General features: G+C 38.1%; 3 protein-coding genes and 1 pseudogene across 3 annotated transcripts; 3 read left to right on the top strand and 1 right to left on the bottom strand.

Annotated features, from left to right (window-relative positions):
- Nucleotides 1-2,298, top strand: LOC148554682 (uncharacterized; annotated as a pseudogene).
- LOC107646494 (mevalonate kinase-like) lies at nucleotides 2,236-5,989 on the top strand. The gene is made up of 4 exons (XM_088490436.1): nucleotides 2,236-2,300; nucleotides 2,427-2,638; nucleotides 3,480-3,866; nucleotides 4,188-5,989. Exons 1-4 carry the CDS (start codon nucleotides 2,236-2,238, stop codon nucleotides 4,292-4,294), a joined length of 771 nt encoding a protein of 256 aa, XP_088346562.1. The 3' UTR covers nucleotides 4,295-5,989.
- Nucleotides 4,569-5,999, bottom strand: LOC107645882 (NADPH-dependent aldehyde reductase 1, chloroplastic). The gene is made up of 4 exons (XM_016350015.3): nucleotides 5,852-5,999; nucleotides 5,391-5,767; nucleotides 4,970-5,328; nucleotides 4,569-4,864 (listed from the first exon to the last, which is right to left on the bottom strand). The coding sequence occupies exons 1-4, from the start codon at nucleotides 5,951-5,953 to the stop codon at nucleotides 4,842-4,844; spliced, it is 861 nt and encodes a 286-aa protein (XP_016205501.1). The 5' UTR covers nucleotides 5,954-5,999; the 3' UTR covers nucleotides 4,569-4,841.
- A 1-nt stretch (nucleotide 6,000) lies between these two features.
- On the top strand, nucleotides 6,001-7,342 carry LOC107645883 (putative GPI-anchored protein At5g19250). The gene is made up of 2 exons (XM_016350016.2): nucleotides 6,001-6,530; nucleotides 6,639-7,342. Exons 1-2 carry the CDS (start codon nucleotides 6,455-6,457, stop codon nucleotides 7,163-7,165), a joined length of 603 nt encoding a protein of 200 aa, XP_016205502.1. The 5' UTR covers nucleotides 6,001-6,454; the 3' UTR covers nucleotides 7,166-7,342.
- Nucleotides 7,343-19,832: the final 12,490 nt, after the last annotated feature.

Genomic DNA, 19,832 nt, shown 5'->3' with positions numbered 1-19,832 from the left:
ATGGATATGTACTACAGAACCAAGATTGTATTTAGAAAAGATTGACGAACGACGTGAAGAGGGCTATGTATATCTGAGTTTTCAAGGGAACGAGAGTAGGGAAACGCCAATGACATCATTTTATCAGGATCCTATCTTGTAACTTTTGCACCTCATTATGCTCATTTCTCATGTTCGGTAAAGTGCTAAAAGCATGTAAAGTTTTGAAGATTATATCAATTTTCGAGGACGAAAATTTTTATAAGGATGGTAGAATGTAAAATCCCTACAATACCCCTTGTTCCTCTTTTTTCAAACCAAACCCTAACCCTCTTCTAACACACTCACTCATCTCTCACTACCGCACACACTCTCACTCCCCTCACACCCTCTTCCTCACAGCACGCACACCCAGACTCTGACGGAAAAAAGAAAGAAAGAAAAAGGAAAGAGAGAAAAGGGGAGACTGCCAGAAGAGAATGGAGGAGGAAGGCGGGAGCTGTCCACGCCGAGCCAACATGCGAGGAGAGAGAGAGAGTCGCACCTCATCACCGCCGACTTGGAGCATGCCGTTCGTGTCCCGTCGCGTCGCCGCCAGCCGCGTCCAGCTCGCTGCAGTTGCGTCGCCATCAGAGGCCAGAACCTAGAAAGGTGCGTCCGAGAGGAGGGACGAGTGCGAGAGAGGAGACACAGAAGAAGGACTGCCACCGTTCTGCCTCGCCGCCGTCGAACTGCTACAGCCGCCGCGCCTTGTCTCCGTCGCCGCTAAGCTTCAACCGCCGCCATCTCTGTTGGGGGTCACCGTCATTGCTGAATGAAGAGGGAGAGTTTGAGTCGGCCAGTGAAGGGAGGAAGAAAGAGTCGCGATGGAGGAGCCGTTCACCATCGTCGCGTCTGCTATTGCCATCAACGGAGCTCGTCGTCAGGGGAGCATCACCGACGTCACTACTAATGAACCGTCTCCATCCCTGTTGTGATCTTGCTCAGCCCTACACCCCCTTCATTCTTGTCTCTAAATCAGCACAATTTTTCCCCTGTTCTGACTCCATGTATGAAACTGTAACGCTTCCACCTTTACTCTGCTATATTTTCTTCTTTTCTCACATGCTCTGGTTTTAATTGCGATAATATATCTCTGTTTTAGTACTATCGCCCTACTTTTGTTGCGTTTCTGCTGGAAATTATCTTGAGTACTGGTATTAGTGCTATCATGGAACGGTTGGAGCTGTTGATGTTATGATTTCATCTGCGATGTAGCCGTGGAAGTTGCTGCCACCGTCTCGATCCAAATTCTGTGCTCATCTATTTCATTTTACTTCAATCCTCCTCACCTTGGATTCTGGCACTCCGGGTTCGATATCTTCGGTCCCTTAGGACCATGTTGTGAGTAGGCTTTACATTTATAATGGTTTGATTTTACATCTATAATTATTTTGATATACAGAACTTTAAACTTAGTTATACTCACAAAAATTATTATCAAATGATTTTAAATTAGTTTTACTAATTGATTTATTAGAACTAAATATTTATCCTTGTGAAGCTCATTTTAATATGCACATGAGACTATATATTTTTATGAGACTATATGTATGTTTGAAAATAAAAGTTTATATTATCTTAAAACATTTGGTTTTATTTGAATATGTATTTTTGAAGTATTGAAATTGGGTTGGTACTCACTTATTTTGGAATTGTGAATATATTTGAAATGCCTTAAGATTGAGAAAATATGATTGAATATGATTCGGATGAGAAAATATTATCTGATTTGATTTGATTCGATACCTTATATATTTGAAAGATCAAAGATTTGTTGTATTTGAAATTATATGTTTTGAATTGGTTTGGGAGACTCGTATTAGAAAACCGTAGTTAACGGCGGTTATGACGTTAACCTAGATGCATCTGGCTCAGACCTCAGCTAGCAGGGGCGTTGCTAGCCTAACGTGTAGGCCACACGTTAGATCTGTTATTCCGTACGGACACACGAGAGGAAAGGGCTACCCTTAGAGGTGGAGCCGCCTAAGTGTGGACTATTTGATTTTATTTCTGTATGAGAACTCCCTTATTGATTCACATATTCATATAAATTATTATTTTCTAACTAAAATTATTTTTATGATAATGTTTATATGGTCTCATGTGGATTATAGATGTATTGTCTAGTCACTGGGTTGCAAAACTCATTCCGTTTTTCTAAAAATATTTTTCAGGAACAAATACTTGAATGTGTGAGCCTTCTATTCAAGAGTAATGATCTGCAATTGGTACTTCATTTTTGTTGAGTTCTTAGACGTCATATGCTCCATATGTCACAGGCAAGATCCATCCATATCTATTTATTTTACCTTTTATTAAAAATATGAAATTATTCATTTTGGAAACTGTAAATTTCTTTAAAATATTTGTAACTTTCTTATTTAATTTATATTTGAGTCTAATAGACTTACTAGGAAACTGAACGCCGGTCATGGTTCATTTTGGGCTGTGACAGCCCTGCTCGCCTGCTCTGATTTTGTTTCTGTGGATTTGAAACAACAAGGATGGCAGTCTTTTCAGGAGAAGCAACTTGATTTGGTAAATAAATGGGCTTTTGAAGGCGAGAAGATCATCCATGGAAAGCCCTCTGGAATTGACAACTCTATAAGCGCATATGGTGAGCCATCGCTTTGTCAGAAAGTGAAATTCCTATGGGTTTTAACACCAATTGGAACATGTGTTTCTGCATTTTGAAGGTTTGTATACTCTAAAATGGTATGCTACAATCACACATAATGAAACACACACTGACATACCAGAAAAAAGGCTTGCAAGTGAATAGAGAAAGGGAGCCACTCACGTAAAAGTCATAAAAGACACCTAAAATATTTTTTTGGGAGATATTTTTTAACAATTAAAATTTAATACATCTAATCGATTAAATCGGATTATTTTTGTCAAAATTAGATTGAACAAATTAGTTTGGCTAAAAAATCGGTAAAATCAAACTTTAAGTTAGTATAAAGTAATATTTTTTATAAAAAATAACTACAATACCCCTATTATAAGAAATGACTAAAATATTTCTATTATATATATATATATATATATATATATATATAATAGGAATATTTTAGTCATTTTTATAATAAGGGTATTGTAATCATTTTTTATAAAAAAAAATATTAATTTAGATTAGTTCAAAGTTTGGTCCACCGATTTTTTGGTCAAATCGATTTGTCTAGTCTAATTTTAACAAAAATAACACAATTTAATCGATTATATATGTTAAATTAAGGTCTTAAAAAAAAGACATTTTAAGCGTTTTTGTTTGAAATCCATAGAAAAATAAGATATCGGCTACGATGTAAACACTTCATTTTCTTCACACATGCGTACTGTATAGGATCATATATGCATATATACATCAAATATTGCTGTCTTAAAAGTTCTCAAACTTAAGTAAAAGTTGTTGCCTTTGAATGCTGAAGTTACTTGGGTTTTGCTATTATTATCAGGTAACATCATAAGCTTTAAGTCTGGTAACATGACACACATGAAGGCAAACGTGTCACTGAAAATGCTCATAACTAACACCAAAGTAGGAAGGAACACAAAAGCATTGGTGGCTGGTGTTTCAGAGAGGATGTTCAGTGCTGTTGATTCTATCAGCAAGGAATTGACCTTGATTTTGCAGTCACTGGAATCAGATGATGCTCTCTCTGTAACTGAGAAAGAAGAGAAGATACAGGAACTAATGGAAATGAACCAAGGTCTGCTCCAATCTGTGGTGGTCAGTCATGCCACAATAGAAACTGTTCTTAGAACTACATTGAAGTACAAGTTGGTTTCCAAATTAACCGGAGCTGGTGGTGGTGGCTGTGTTCTCACACTTCTTCCAACATGTATCCTCTTTATTCCTGATCCTGATTCTGATTCAATTGTCGTTTTAAGGTTTTCCATTATATTTCTGTTTTTATCTTCTCGTTTTCTGTTATATCTATACTTCTATTATATAAACCCGAAGTTATATGTCCAACACACAAGCATGATAAGAACTGCATTATTTTCAGGAAGATTCTCTGCATCATTATTCATTTTATCTTGTCTTCTTTACCAATATTACTTGCAGAAGCCATGTCTTCTACCTCTCTCAATCCAACATGATATTACATACCTTCTTAAATCTGAGTTATGTATCTTTTCCTTGACATGCTTTTAATCAGTGTTATCAGCTGCAGTAATTGCTGAACTGGAGTCGTGCGGGTTCCAGTGTTTCACTGCCGAAATTGGTGGTAAAGGTGTTGAGATCAACTTTGAAGTGTCATCTTGATCTTTTTCCTCTCTAATTTTTTTTTGTAATTTTTTTCTTCCCTCGAAAAAATATGGACATCGGTGATTGATCTTCAAAATAAATAGCAGGAAAAATATTTCATTCTTTTGTGTCTCAATTGAGTTTAAACATTCTCCAATTCAATCTCGAAACGGAATAGTACATCATTTTGCAAGATTAATTATACATGTAATTTATAGGAAAACGTTATATTTGTCGGATAACGAATGAAACACTCGGAATAGTTCTTTTTGCGACTGAAATCGGTGAGCACGAAGTTCTTCAACACGAAACTATTTGTTCATCTTTCATATTGATGATCAATATTATTATTAGTGGTAGTGTTACACACTTGCACTATAGTTTATCAAAAGTACTAGGTATTTTCTTAGGTTTCCAATAGAAAGAACAAAAGGAAAAAGCAGAGAGAAGCTGCTGTGTACATATATTTATTCACACGGTACTGAGGTATTGACTGCTCTTTGCATTCTTACATAGACAAGAACCATATCGAACTTGGTTATCACTTGTGAATTTTCATCATTCTTCAACCGTTGACAATGGCACCACCTGAAAAATGCCAAAATCATAAGAACTGTTAGATAAAAAGCCCATACTAACATAAGCCTGATTAAGAGTATAGTGTAAAATATAAACTATTATAGAATTATTGACCGTTGGGGTGGAGGACTTGGCCGCTTATGTAAGAGGAGCAATGATTGCAGGCAAGGAAAACATAAGAGGGAGCCACCTCAATAGGCTGACCAGCTCTCTTCATTGGCACATCAGAACCAAACTGAGCAATCTTTTCTTCACCGAAAGAAGCTGGTATCAAAGGTGTCCAGATGGGTCCGGGGGCGACGCCATTGACACGAATTCCCTTGCTCAGAATCTGCATTGAGAGTGCTCTTGTAAAGGCCACAATGGCCCCCTTGGTTGCAGTGTAGTCCACCAGGGTAGGGTGCCCCTTGTATGCATTTATAGACGTGGTGTTGATGATGCAGCTTCCTTCCTTCATGTGCTTCAGTGCATGCCTACAAATACACGAGGTCATTCGCGTGCACGAATCTAAAATTATTGCAGTTATAGTCAGTACCTGGTCATAAAGAAGTATGAGAAGATGTTAGTGCGGAAAACCCTTTCAAGCCTTGGATCGTCAATCTCCTCAATAGTTATATTCTCGTACTGCTCAGCAGCATTGTTGACCAAGATGTCAATTCTGCCATAAGCGTTGACCACCTCTTCGATGACCTTCTTGCAGTTCTCATCATAGCCTAAGTCAGCAGCTATGGCCTTGGGGTCCATGGCATCCTGAGTCTTGGCCCTGTTGATCATCTCAAGGGTGTCCTTCGCGTCCTTGTCTTCGTGGCCCTTCACGTAGGTGAAGGCCACGGTGGCACCCTCCAATGCAAACAAGTTGCATACAGCTCTTCCTATTCCGGAGTCGCCACCCGTTATTACTGCTATCTTACCCTGAAACATCATTACTTATATCAATCTAATACAAGAGCCAAGCAAACTGATGATGAATTTACAAAATAAAATTTTGATTAGTACTTGAAGTTTATTTGATGGTTGGTAGTCAGGGGAAGTGAACTGGGGTGTTGGATCCATGACATGTTCTTTCCCTGGTTGTGTGTGTTGCTTCTGGGAAGCCATTTTCTGACGACGAAGGATTCACTGATTGTGTTGTGTGTGTCATGTTGCATTGCATATGTAATGTAGTTGGTGTTGATGATGATCCAGCACAGCAAGTGTGACGGTGATGAATACAGATGTTGTTTGATGATGCCACGTGGCGAGAAGTGGGAGTAGGATTGTGTTGACGTGTCCAAATCATCTCATGCAGTGGCCACGTGAAATTAAGTTTGGTTTTCATCGGTGGTGTTTAACTTCTAGATGTCTTCCTTCCACTTAGTGCAAGTGAAATTTTTTCTATTAATTAACAACTGTCATTGTATTACTAATTACTAAATGTTACTAATTAAACTCTAGAACATAGCTTGCTTTGCATGGAAGCCACGTGGAAGAAAAGTCATTTAACACTTGTCAGTAACAAAGTCTCTAGTTCTTTTCCGATCCATTTCTTCTAACTCCAATGTACTTGTTCTTCATCAACACTACTAGTTTTGTTTACCAAAACAGAGAGAAGAACACACCATGGCCTCAATCAAACTTGGTCTACTGTTCCTTCTTCCAAATCTTCTACTCCTTTCTACTCCTGCACACTCTAGCGGTACTTTAATAGATTTAATTACAAAGTAGTTGGTTCTTTTTACATGAATTTATATCTGTTTACAAATTATGCATGAAAATAACTAATAACTATTATTTGATGAATCAGATAAGGAGGAGGAGAGTGTTCTGAAGGGAATCAATAGCTTCAGGCAAACTCAGAATCTTCCAACACTGAACAAAGTTAAAAAGGCAAATTGTTTAGCTGATGAGATCGCTGAAGAAATAGAGGACGAGCCATGCGAGAACGTGAACCAGTTCTACCCGTCAACAAGAACTGGTGCTGCCTCCAGCGCAAACATTCCAAACCTCCAAAAACACGTAGACAAATGTGACATTGACATTAACACCACCACAGACGGTGTGATTCTACCAGTTTGTGTGTCCAAATTGGAACCCACCGTTGTGCTCTCTAATTACACGCATTCTGATCGCTACGCACGGTTTCTCAACAATTCCAGGTTCACTGGGGTTGGTCTTGGTTCTGAGGATGATTGGATGGTTCTTGTTCTCACCACCAACACTTCCTCTGGCACCTTCTCTGCTTCTCATGCTGCTGCAACTACTTCTGTCCTCATTAATCATGCCGTTTCCATGGACTTGATGTTCTTCGCTTTGCTTTTTCTTCTCTTGTAGTAATTAATAGTATGTATTAGCTTTAGTTAATTAGATTCAATGCTTTCTGTTTCTTTTGGGCTTTCATTAGTTAGAGTTTATTCCAAGGTGTAATTTGGATTTGCTGTATGTAATGTAAACTTGATTTGGACTCGCGGATTTAATTTTCTGTTAATTAAGATGTGTAGTTTGATTTTAGATACTTGATTAATTAATTAATATGGTTAAGAGAATTTGATTTATATGCACTGCATACCAACAATGATAATATTTTACATGGATCCTTGAAGGTTTATCCTGATTAGACAATTGTGGAAATGTATAGCCATTGCATTATTTGAAACTCGATTATTTTTTTTAGGAACGATTATTGATGGTTGAACTTCTAATTGGAAGTCATACGTATGCTTAGTTATACGTCTAGAGTCGATGCTTAAACAATTGAGCATGCTTATGGTCAATCAAATAGATGTTTTTTAGACAAACAAGTATAGAGGGTCATACAAAGTTGTGATACAATCTCCCTCTTTTTCACTCCTTTTTTGGGAGAAGTGCTTACATTTTTTTGTTTTTTTTGGTGATTTAAATAAACTAACAAAAAAACAAGAAAAACAAAGAAACTCTTTAAATAGAATAACGTTTAAGACTATTTTTAAACTCTTTCCAAGGAAAAGGAAGCTTTACATGATGAAGTTGTAAATTCATCGCTATCTTTGCTACGGTGTTTGTCATTTTCTTTGTATCTTTCATAATCAAACGAAAGTCTATATGCCAATTTCAATGCATGATATTCTTTATTTTGAGCACCAACAGACCAATAAATCCAGAACCATCTTGGTGATTAGTAAAAGATGAAACGCTTCCACACAATCCGTCTCACAAATAACATCTCGTTGACCTACTTTTCAGGCTAAGATATCCTCTCCAAATAGTAAACAATTCCTCTTGAAGAATGCTATTATTCTCAATCATTCCCAAATATCCTATCTGCCAACTCCCATTACAATCTCTAATAACGCAAGCAAAACCAACACTGTCACTAGAACCAGAATAACTAGCATCACAATTAATCTTGAAAGTACTAATGGATGGGAAATTCCAAAATCCATTTAGAATAGAAGGAAGGGACATATGTTGTAATTCAAAAACATTTCTAAGCTCCTTTTCTAAAACTAATGCCAGACAAATCACTTTTTCCGGAAGCCAAGTCTCATGAGGATTAAAGATGTTATTATTCCTTACTCGTCATATCCACCAAAGTCCCGAAAAGAACCTGAACGAATGCTCTCTGCTATGATACAAGAACCAGTTCTTCAAATCCAGAGGATGACAAGAAATATCCAATTTATGTCATACAAGCTGAGCTTTTGGACAATCTCGAATACATGTAAAACTGATTCATAACTAGAAAGACATCTTGGACACCTATCCGATGATGACATCCCTCTTCTGAAGCGAAAACTTGCAGTAGGAAGGGCCTCCTTAAGACACAGTCAAGCAAAAAATTTGTGCTTTTTCGGAACAAGCTGGCGCCAAAGCCAAAGTCAATTCTCCCGCTCCTCCTAACCAAACAGCTACTTACATAACCACAAGTAACCATTGCGTGAGTCATAAACTTTGGCAGCAGACCTTGACCAATACCAACCCACTTCCGGACCTGTTTGCACATCTGGATTGTAAGAAAGAATATTACCTTTCAGATTTTGAGATAAAGGAGAATAAAGAGTATCCAAATGCCACCTACCAACTGACCAGATATCCTGTATCCGGAGGTTCGAATCAGAGATGTGAACATAATCCATCTCATTAGATAACTGCCCTTCTTTCCTCCAGTTAGAAAACCAAAAATTCTGGTTTAAATTCCCAATACACCAAACAAACCCATCCTTTAACACTTCCTAAGCCTTGCAAAGACTCCTCCAAATGGGAGAGCCCTTGTTCTTAGGACAATCGAAACAGTCATATAAAGATGATCGGTAATTGGCATCCAATAATTTGAACCATAACTTGTTTGGCTGCTGGAAAAAAGTCCAAACTAACTTCTCAAGAAGCGCAATACTCACACAATAAGAATCTCTAATCCCCAAACTTCCATGTTTTTTTGGAGTAACTAGTGATGTGCGGAAAACGATCCAACACAAAACTCACCGGCAAGTGCACCGGGTCGCATCAAGTAATAATAACTCACGGGAGTGAGGTCGATCCCACAGGGATTGAAGGATTGAGCAATTTTAGTTTAGTGGTTGATTTAGTCAAGCGAATCAAGATTTGGTTGAGAGATTTATGATTTGCAGAATTTAAATTGCATGGAAAATAAAGGGGATGAGTAATTTGCATGAAATTAAAGAGAACTGAAATGTAAAATGCTAAATCTTAAAGAGCAAGAAATTAAATGGCAGAAACTTAGAATGCAAGAAATGTAAATTGCAGAATCTTAAAGTGCAAGAAATGTAAATGGCTTGAATTGTAAAGGGAATTGGGAATTGGATTTGCAGAAATTAAACAAGGAAAAGTAAAATTCAACACACAGAAGAGTAGAAGATGCCTTGGGTTGAATTGGATCTAAAACAGAAATATAAAAGAGCTCGAAAAGCAGTAAACAGAGAAATTGAAAATGGAAATCCAGATCTCAGGACTCAAGAGACTAGATAACCAAGTCTAGATCTCAATGCCTTCCTAGATCCAACAAGAGCAATTGCAAAGGAAATGTAAATTGCAGAGAAAGTAGAAGAAGAAGCAATTAACAGAAACTGAAATTCAATTGTGCAGTAAGTAAACAGAGAGATCTCAGGATGAGATTGAAACAGAATTTCTTCAATTCTCCAACCCAAGATCCAAGCAAATGTAATTGGAATTGAAAGCAAGAAAACTAAGAGGAAGGGAATTCAATTCTCCTTCCCCGAGACTTAGAAACTCAAAATCACTCAACACCAAAAGCTCTCCGAAAACTCTCTATGAAAACTAAAAGAAAAAGCTCCCTTAAAACTTAAATCCTAAGCTATTTATACACTTTCTTCAAATGGTCTTCAAGCTTTGTATTGGACCTTTGCTCTTGATGGAATTGGGTTGATAGAGGCCTTGGTTGATTGCTCTTGGAGTTGGAGAGAGAACCGAAGTGAACCGGGTTGGGAATTATAAAAGCTTGAGTAAAAGTTTGAGTAAAAGTTTGAGGCAAACTTTTACTCAAACTTTTTACACCAGCTGCCCCATTCTTGCTGCTACCAACGTTTGAGCTAAAGTTTGGGGTCAAACTTTTGCTCAAACGTTGGCCCCTTTGTGCACACTCATGGCGCCAACGTTTGCCAAAAAGTTTGAGGCAAACGTTGGCGCAAACTTTTTGTCTCCAGGGTGTGTTGCTGATGGCGCCAACGTTTGCCAAAAAAGTTTGAGGCAAACGTTGGCGCAAACTTTTGTCCTCCAGGGTATTGATTTATGATGCTAACGTTTGCCAAAAAGTTTGAGGCAAACGTTGGCTCAAGCTTTTCTCCCAAAAGTTTGAGCTAAAGTTTGAGGCAAACTTTTGCTCAAGCTTTTTGTTCCCTGGTGTGTTTTCACTTATCCGAAAGTTTGAGCTAAAGTTTGAGGCAAACTTTTGCTCAAACTTTTTGTTCTCTCTTGCTCCTAGCCATTCCTTCTTGCTTCATCCTTTCTCCAAGCTTTCCTCACCTATCATCAATCAACCAAACACATCAAAGCTATGCTCAAAATCATGAGATTGTCATTCTTTCATAATATGTGGCAATTATAGCATAAATCCTCATGAAATTGCATTAATTCATCTATGGTTGATTAAATAAAAGGAAACATGAAAATCTACCCAATTGGCTTGCTTGTGGCTCAAGAAAGTGCATAATTCAATTGAAAACAAAAGAAAAAGGCTAGTGAAACTAGGCTAAGATGACTTGTCATCACAACACCAAACTTAAAGCTTGCTTGTCCCCAAGCAAGAAATGAATTATTGAGAAGAAAGAATGAAATGGAAGATGATGTTCATGCTAGCAGAGTATTATTGGTAGTTCATGGGGTTTTATGTGGATATGTAAACACTCACTTCTTATTGACTTTTAGGCTTAGAAAGTCTCCTTCAAGCATCAAGTAACACACTGCTATGGCCTCTCATTATTCCTTTGTTCTTGACAATTATTTTTTTCTCTAAGCTTTAGTTCAGTGTCATGTGTAACAAGTTCTTTTCTTTCTTTATACTTGACACATTATTCACTATAGACACTTGGCTCACATTCCTTCTTAGAACATTGATGCCCAGCACCTCTTTGGGTTACTAAATGCCTTGTAGTTAGGTTGCTCTTGATAGTGGACTTTCAGCTGATGATCCCGGGTTAGTTAACCCAAGTCACCGAGTGTTGATGCACTCCAAAGAACTTAATAATCCAAGCAGATCCTAGTACAAAGACACCACAGGCATATATTCTAAGGTTCAAGCTATTGGTGTCTAGCTTTACTTCTTTTTTTCTTTTATTCTATTGCCAATTTTTGGCCTTTTCTTTTCTCTGTTTGTTTTTCTTTTTAACCAAGGATTTTTATTTGATTGAGATTCATAGACAGTAGGCCACTTTCTACTTAGAAGGAGACATCCTAGTTCTCTTATTCACTAAAAGTGAGCTATCATACAATCACACATACATACCACCACTTACTTTTATTGTACTTCTATCTAACAGAGAACTATCTTACTTCACATTCAAACATTTCTTTTTATTGAATTAAAGATGTAGGGGACAAAGCATGCAGTTAGTTAAGTGAAAGTAAACATACAAGCACACACTTGGACTAGCTTACTTATTGCAAAAGAAAATTGAATCTACTTGAACTAGATGAACACTTTAGCAAGACATAAATCAAAGCATTTCTCAACAGCAAAAGTTAAGTATAAATACAACCTATTGGTTTGCAGTTCTTTTGTTCTTCCTTCTGTTGTGCCCCTTTGAGTCATGATGCATAATGTCTTCAAATGGTGGTTCGTTCCCTGCACAATTCTCAAAAGTTGCTTGCTTCTCAAGCCCTTAGGTGACTGGTTAGTATGCATGAATTGAGTGTGGCTTTTTGGATTCAATTTGGTGTGGGAACACCAAACTTAATTCCTTGCCACTGTCTCTAATGCAACAGGTTGTATATTTATAAATTCTTTTGGCCTTGCTAAAGGTTATGGAACCAAACTAAGAAGTAATTAACTGGTTGAATAATTTGTCTGATTGCTTGGAGCTATCATTATGCAAGAGGTGAGAGTATGCTTTTAAATGAGATTTTGGTGGAACACCAAACTTAGAATCCTTCATTCTCCCTTAAATTGTTTTGGTGTGCAACACCAAACTTAGATCCTTGCAATATAGACAAAACTACTCAACCTTTTTATTGAAACAGCTATGAAAAGAAAACTACCTCAGGTTGGGTTGCCTCCCAACAAGCGCTTCTTTATTGTCACTAGCTTGACATCTCGTTCTTTGATCATGGAGGCTGAAAAGCATAGTGCCTCAGCTTTTCTCCTCTTACTGTGAACTTCCTTCCGGTCTCCTTTTTGATGATCTCTAGGTGTTCAAGTGAAAGGACCCGGTTCACAGTGTAGTATTCAGATGATTGTGGGGACACCTTCATTGGTTGGGTGTTTAACACTACTTTATCCCCTGGTGAAAAGCCTTCAGTAGGGATCTTCTTGTTTCTCCACCCTCTTGGCCTCTTCTTCTTTTCTTTCTCAAAAGATACTCCCTGCCTTGGTGGTTCCTTATCTGAGATGTTGAATTTCTCATATGGAGGTTTTGGATCTAGTTCCTCCTTGATTTCTTTGGTCTGTTGCACCATCTCTACTTCTTTCAAGCATGGATTTGGAAGTCTTGGAGCTAACTCATTGACTACCTCCTTCAAACTTTGATCTCTGGCCTTATCCTCCGTACACTCTTTTTCTTGAGTGGGCTCATGTGGGGTTTTAAAAACATGGAATGCTAGGTGCTCATCATGCACTCTCAGCAATAATTCCCCTTTTTCAACATCTATCAGTGCTCTGCCCGTAGCAAGAAAAGGCCTCCCTAGGATGATGGGGGTGTTAGGGTCTTCCTCCATATCCAGGATGACAAAATCAACTGGGAGAAGAAATTTTCCCACTTTTACCAGCACATTCTCTACAACTCCAAGTGCTTGTTGAATGGACTTGTCAGCCATTTGAAGAGTTATTCGAGTAGGTTTCAGCTCAAAAATTTTAAGCTTCCTCATAAGAGATAGAGGCATCAAGTTTATACTTGCACCAAGGTCACAGAATGATTTCTCAATAGTTATGTTTCCTATGGTACAGGGTATATAAAACCTTCCAGGATCATCCTTCTTCTCTGGTAGACCTCTTTGGAGAATAGCACTACACTCCATTGTCATTTCAATAATCTGTCCTTCCTTCAAGGGTCTTTTCTTTGTTAGCACTTCTTTCATAAATTTGGCATATAATGGCATCTGTTCAAGTGCTTCTAAGAAAGGAATATTGATGCTGAGTGTCTTGAATATGTTCAGGAACTTTGAGTATTGCTTATCCTCGTTTTCTTTTTTGAATCTTTGAGGATATGAAAGTTTGGGGATATATGGCTTCATCCCTTCCTTCTTTTCTTGTAGTTGTGTTTCAGGGATGTCCTTATCTCTCTTTGAGCTTTTTGCATTCTTGGTCTTTCTATCCTCTTCACTTCTCTCTTCTGTCTCTTCTTGTGGAACTTGTTTGTTGTGTTCTTCCTGATTGATGGCTTTCTTCTCACTTTCCACTATAATTGCTTTGCACTCCTCCCACTTTGTAGCTTTTCCTTTGTCCCTTGAGTGGTCTTGAGTGGCACTAGGGGATACATTTGATTGCTTCTCATTCATCTCTGCAATTCGTTTAGCCATTTGTTCCATATGCCTCTCAAGATTTTTACTTGTTATGGCTTGATCCTTCCGTGCTGCTTCCTGATCTTGTCTTGCCATCTCTTGATTTTTTATGAGTTTCTCCACCATTTTCTCTAGACTAGAGATTCTTTGGGAGTCTGGATTTAGTTGTGGTTGTGTAAAGTGAGATGGTTGTTGCTGGAAGTTGTTTGAACTATTTGTGGGGTTGTTTTGTGGGTGGAATGTGGATGTGGAAGGTGGATGATGGTTGTTTTGGTTAGTGACTGAATTATTGGGTGGATAATAGCTGGAATTTGGGTGGTCATTTTGGGGTTTTCTATATGGATTGTGGGTTATGTTTTGCTGGTTGTTGTTCTGGTTGCTTCTTGAGTTGTTTTGGTTTGAATTCCTTTGCCATGGTTGTTGGTTTTGAGTGTGGTTATCTCCCCATCTGAGATTTGGATGGTTCTTCCAGGATGGATTGTAGGTGTCACCATAAACCTCATTTTGGCCTGAACCTTGGTTGTGCACATATTGAGGTTGTTCCTGCTGCTGATCTTCTTGGTTTTCTTCATTTTGCCCCCATTTGGTTGATGGTTGGCTTGTATTCACTACTGCAACTTGCAAGCTATCAATCTTTTTAGCCATCTGCTCAAATTGTTGTTGAATCTGCTCCTGCATTATCTTGTTTTGAGCTAGGAGGGTGTCAACCCCTTCCATTTCTAACACTCCTTTCCTTAGTGATGGTTGGCGTTGTCTCTGATGGCCAAAGAAATATTGGTTGTTAGCCACCATGTCAATGAGGTTCTGAGCTTCTTCAGCTGTCTTCATGAGTTGCATTGAGCCTCCTGCTGAATAGTCAAGTGCCTCTTGAGCTTTCATTGTCAGTCCTTCATAGAAATTTTGGAGTTTATCCCATTCATTAAACATCTCTGGTGGACACTTCCTGAGTAAAGCTTTGTATCTCTCCCATGCTTCATACAATGACTCTCCATCCATCTGAGTAAATGTTTGAACCTCCGTTTTGAGCCTGATGATCCTTTGAGGAGGATAAAACTTTGCTAAGAACTTTTTCACTAGATCCTCCCAATTGTTGATGCTTTCTCTTGGAAATGACTCCAACCATTGAGTAGCTTTGTCCCTCAGGAAAAATGGAAACAACAATAATTTGTAACTGTCAGGATGTACACCATTGGTCTTCACTGTGTTACATATCCTCAGGAAGGTGGATAGGTGCTGGTTTAGATCTTCCAAGGGGCCTCCTCCATAAGAACAGTTGTTCTGCACCAAGGTGATGAGTTGGGGCTTCAATTCAAAGTTATTTGCATCGACATTTGGGGTAAGGATGCTACTCCCACAATGCCTTGGATTAGCAAATGTATATGAAGCCAAGACTCTCCTCTGGGGTTGACCATTGTTGTTGGCCATTCTCACTGGTGGATTTGTTGGATTTGTTGAGTGTTCCTCCAATTCATGATATTCTTCATCTGATTCTTCCTCTCCAGCAACATTTTTTTCTCTTGCTTCTCTTCTTAGCCTTCGGAGGATTCTTTCGTCAGTTTCATGAAAGGTAGGGATCTCTCTTCTTGTATCTGACATACAAGCAAAACACAAGAATCACACAATACCAGAAAAGCAATAACACTTCAATCCATGGCTGAAGTGAAATATTAGTTAGCTTAGGCAAAAATTCAAACAGTTAGCGTGTTAGTCAAAAGTTAAAGAAACAGAAAAGAAAAAGTGCTTGATCTTGATCTCCACTTCACTTAATCATTGTCAATCTAATCAATCCCCGGCAATGGCGCCAAAAACTTGATGTGCGGAAAACGATCCAACACAAAACTCACCGGCAAGTGCACCGGGTCGCATCAAGTAATAATAACTCACGGGAGTGAGGTCGATCCCACAGGGATTGAAGGATTGAGCAATTTTAGTTTAGTGGTTGATTTAGTCAAGCGAATCAAGATTTGGTTGAGAGATTTATGATTTGCAGAATTTAAATTGCATGGAAAATAAAGGGGATGAGTAATTTGCATGAAATTAAAGAGAACTGAAATGTAAAATGCTAAATCTTAAAGAGCAAGAAATTAAATGGCAGAAACTTAGAATGCAAGAAATGTAAATTGCAGAATCTTAAAGTGCAAGAAATGTAAATGGCTTGAATTGTAAAGGGAATTGGGAATTGGATTTGCAGAAATTAAACAAGGAAAAGTAAAATTCAACACACAGAAGAGTAGAAGATGCCTTGGGTTGAATTGGATCTAAAACAGAAATATAAAAGAGCTCGAAAAGCAGTAAACAGAGAAATTGAAAATGGAAATCCAGATCTCAGGACTCAAGAGACTAGATAACCAAGTCTAGATCTCAATGCCTTCCTAGATCCAACAAGAGCAATTGCAAAGGAAATGTAAATTGCAGAGAAAGTAGAAGAAGAAGCAATTAACAGAAACTGAAATTCAATTGTGCAGTAAGTAAACAGAGAGATCTCAGGATGAGATTGAAACAGAATTTCTTCAATTCTCCAACCCAAGATCCAAGCAAATGTAATTGGAATTGAAAGCAAGAAAACTAAGAGGAAGGGAATTCAATTCTCCTTCCCCGAGACTTAGAAACTCAAAATCACTCAACACCAAAAGCTCTCCGAAAACTCTCTATGAAAACTAAAAGAAAAAGCTCCCTTAAAACTTAAATCCTAAGCTATTTATACACTTTCTTCAAATGGTCTTCAAGCTTTGTATTGGGCCTTTGCTCTTGATGGAATTGGGTTGATAGAGGCCTTGGTTGATTGCTCTTGGAGTTGGAGAGAGAACCGAAGTGAACCGGGTTGGGAATTATAAAAGCTTGAGTAAAAGTTTGAGTAAAAGTTTGAGGCAAACTTTTACTCAAACTTTTTACACCAGCTGCCCCATTCTTGCTGCTACCAACGTTTGAGCTAAATTTTGGGGTCAAACTTTTGCTCAAACGTTGGCCCCTTTGTGCACACTCATGGCGCCAACGTTTGCCAAAAAGTTTGAGGCAAACGTTGGCGCAAACTTTTTGTCTCCAGGGTGTGTTGCTGTTGGCGCCAATGTTTGCCAAAAAAGTTTGAGGCAAACGTTGGCGCAAACTTTTGTCCTCCAGGGTATTGATTTGTGATGCCAACGTTTGCTAAAAAGTTTGAGGCAAACGTTGGCTCAAGCTTTTCTCCCAAAAGTTTGAGCTAAAGTTTGAGGCAAACTTTTGCTCAAGCTTTTTGTTCCCTGGTGTGTTTTCACTTATCCGAAAGTTTGAGCTAAAGTTTGAGGCAAACTTTTGCTCAAACTTTTTGTTCTCTCTTGCTCCTAGCCATTCCTTCTTGCTTCATCCTTTCTCCAAGCTTTCCTCACCTATCATCAATCAACCAAACACATCAAAGCTATGCTCAAAATCATGAGATTGTCATTCTTTCATAATATGTGGCAATTATAGCATAAATCCTCATGAAATTGCATTAATTCATCTATGGTTGATTAAATCAAAGAAAACATGAAAATCTACCCAATTGGCTTGCTTGTGGCTCAAGAAAGTGCATAATTCAATTGAAAACAAAAGAAAAAGGCTAGTGAAACTAGACTAAGATGACTTGTCATCAACTAGAACCTTCCAACTAACAAGATTCAATCTTCTTCTATCAACTTGTCCTTTCCAAAGAAAATTTTTCATCATAGACTCCAATTTGCTAATGATTCCTTTAGAAAAAATAGAGACTTGCATCTAGTACATGGGAATAGCGATTGCAATAGAATTAACCAAGCAAAGTCTACCAGCCCGATTGAGTAAACTCCCTTTTCAACTTGTTAGTCTACCCCGAATCTTATCCAGGACACCATTGAAAGTTGAACGGGTTACCCTAGAATGGCTAAGGGTAACTCCAAGATACTTGCCCAAGTCCTGGACAAATCTGATAGAGGACACCCCTGTAAAAACCTCTTTCCTTGTTGCAGAGACATTCTTGGAGTAAATCGCTTTAGACTTCTCCACATTAATCTTTATCCCAGATGCTTTGCAAAAAGTCTCTAAAACCAACATCACATTTTGCACTTGTCTCTTTGTAGCTTTACAGAATAAAAGTAAGTCATGCACAAACATTAAGTGGGATATTCTTGGTCCCTCTCTAGAAACAGCAACCGGCTCCCACAAGCCCAAATCAACTTGATGACTAATAAAGGATGCCAATCTCTCCATACACAACACAAAAAGATATGGTGACATAGGGCCTCCTTGTCTAAGACTCCGGCTAGGAGTAAAGCCATTCAGACAATTCTCATTCCAAAGAATAGATAAGGAGGAAGCAGTGACACAATTCATAATCAAATTAATTGTAGGACTGGGAAAACCAAAGCTCTTAAGGGTATGGGCTAAAAACCTCCAGTCAACTCTGTCATAAGCTTTTTCCAGATCAATCTTAAAGGCCAGTGTGCCTTTCTTTGATTTAGTCTTCTTCATAAAGTAAAGGACCTCTTGAGCAATAATGATATTGTCAGGAGTTTCTCATCCGGGAATAAATCCTCCTTGTAGTGGGCCAATAATCTACACAAAATGAGGACGACGTCTATTAACAAGGACCTTTGTGATTATCTTGTAAACTACATTGTAGAGACTAATCTATCTGAAATCTTTCATAGATACCGGCGATTCAACCTTCGGAATAAGAACCAATAAAGTCTCCATCATTCTCGGATCAAGAGCAACACCGGAGAATGCCTGCTTAACAATCTTCCAAACATTAAGACCAATGATCTCCCAATATTCCTTGAAGAAGAAAGCTTGAAACTCATCAGGACTCGAAGCTTTAAAAGAATTCATGTAAAAAACAGCTGTTTTGACTTCCTCCATAGTAATTGGTGTCGTAAGATCATTGCAAGCTTCCTCATTCATAGAAGGAAGAGGCACATCACCAAGGCAACCCAAATCAACATCATCCAAATGACAGAATAAGCTTTTGTAGAAAGACTCTGCTTCTCGACTCAAAATCTCTAGATCAGTTTCCCATACTCCATCCTTGAGAAAAAGGCCATGAATCTTGTTATGCTTCCTTCGCACAAGAGTTTGAACATGAAAGAATCTTGTATTCCTATCCCTGAACCTTACCCACTGTTCTCTAAACTTTTGGAACCATAGGAGCTCTTCTTGCACTAGAGTATTATTATAATCATCAAGCAACTGTTGCTCTTTCTGACGCAAATAAATGCTATCCACCACTTTCAAACGCTTCTGTAAATAATTAATTTGTTGCTCTAATTCACATTTCTTAACAAAAATGTTACTAAACACCTTCGAGTTAAACTCTAATGAATTCTTCTGCACTTTCGAAAGCTTGCCATGAATCTCTCTATTACCAGACCACCATGACTGATTCACAATATCCTTATACCCGGGATGAGTAGCCCAAGCAGCAACAAAACAAAAAGGTCGATTCCTTTTAGGCTGAGGACGACCTTTACAACGCACCAGAATAGGATAATGATCAGACTGAAGCCTATTTAAAACTTTTGCATAAGCCTCTGGAAAAATAGATAACCAACCACTATTTATACAGACTCGGTCAAACTTTTTGCCACATCAACATAATTTTTCACCCTTCTATTCCAAGAAAACTGTCTCCCAATAGTCTTCAGATCAAACAAACCACTATCCCCTAATGAAGTAGCAAACCTGTCTGCTCTATGATGAGAAAATTGACAGTCCTTAGATTCATGAGAAAATATGACTTCATTAAAATTACCAAAAACAATCCAAGGTCCTTGAAAAATCATAGATTGTGCAACAAGATAATCCCAAAGGAGAATTCTTTTATTAAATTGAGGGCTACCATAAA

The sequence above is a fragment of the Arachis ipaensis genome, chromosome B6 (genome assembly GCF_059453495.1).
Source record: "Arachis ipaensis isolate K30076 ecotype BB chromosome B6, ASM5945349v1, whole genome shotgun sequence".
In the NCBI taxonomy this organism is placed as follows: Eukaryota; Viridiplantae; Streptophyta; class Magnoliopsida; order Fabales; family Fabaceae; genus Arachis; species Arachis ipaensis.
This window is presented reverse-complemented; position numbering and strand designations above follow the sequence as displayed.

Coding starts and splice junctions, on each gene's coding strand:
- LOC107646494 (XM_088490436.1), top strand. CDS start 2,236: ATGATCTGCAATTGGTACTTCATTTTTGTTGAGTTCTTAGACGTCATA. Junction 2,301..2,426: donor ATATGCTCCATATGTCACAG/GCAAGATCCATC, acceptor TGAGTCTAATAG/ACTTACTAGGAAACTGAACG. Junction 3,867..4,187: donor TCTCACACTTCTTCCAACAT/GTATCCTCTTTA, acceptor GCTTTTAATCAG/TGTTATCAGCTGCAGTAATT.
- LOC107645882 (XM_016350015.3), bottom strand. CDS start 5,953: ATGGCTTCCCAGAAGCAACACACACAACCAGGGAAAGAACATGTCATG. Junction 5,768..5,851: donor AACCATCAAATAAACTTCAA/GTACTAATCAAA, acceptor ATGATGTTTCAG/GGTAAGATAGCAGTAATAAC. Junction 4,865..4,969: donor CCAAGTCCTCCACCCCAACG/GTCAATAATTCT, acceptor GGCATTTTTCAG/GTGGTGCCATTGTCAACGGT.
- LOC107645883 (XM_016350016.2), top strand. CDS start 6,455: ATGGCCTCAATCAAACTTGGTCTACTGTTCCTTCTTCCAAATCTTCTA. Junction 6,531..6,638: donor TACTCCTGCACACTCTAGCG/GTACTTTAATAG, acceptor TTGATGAATCAG/ATAAGGAGGAGGAGAGTGTT.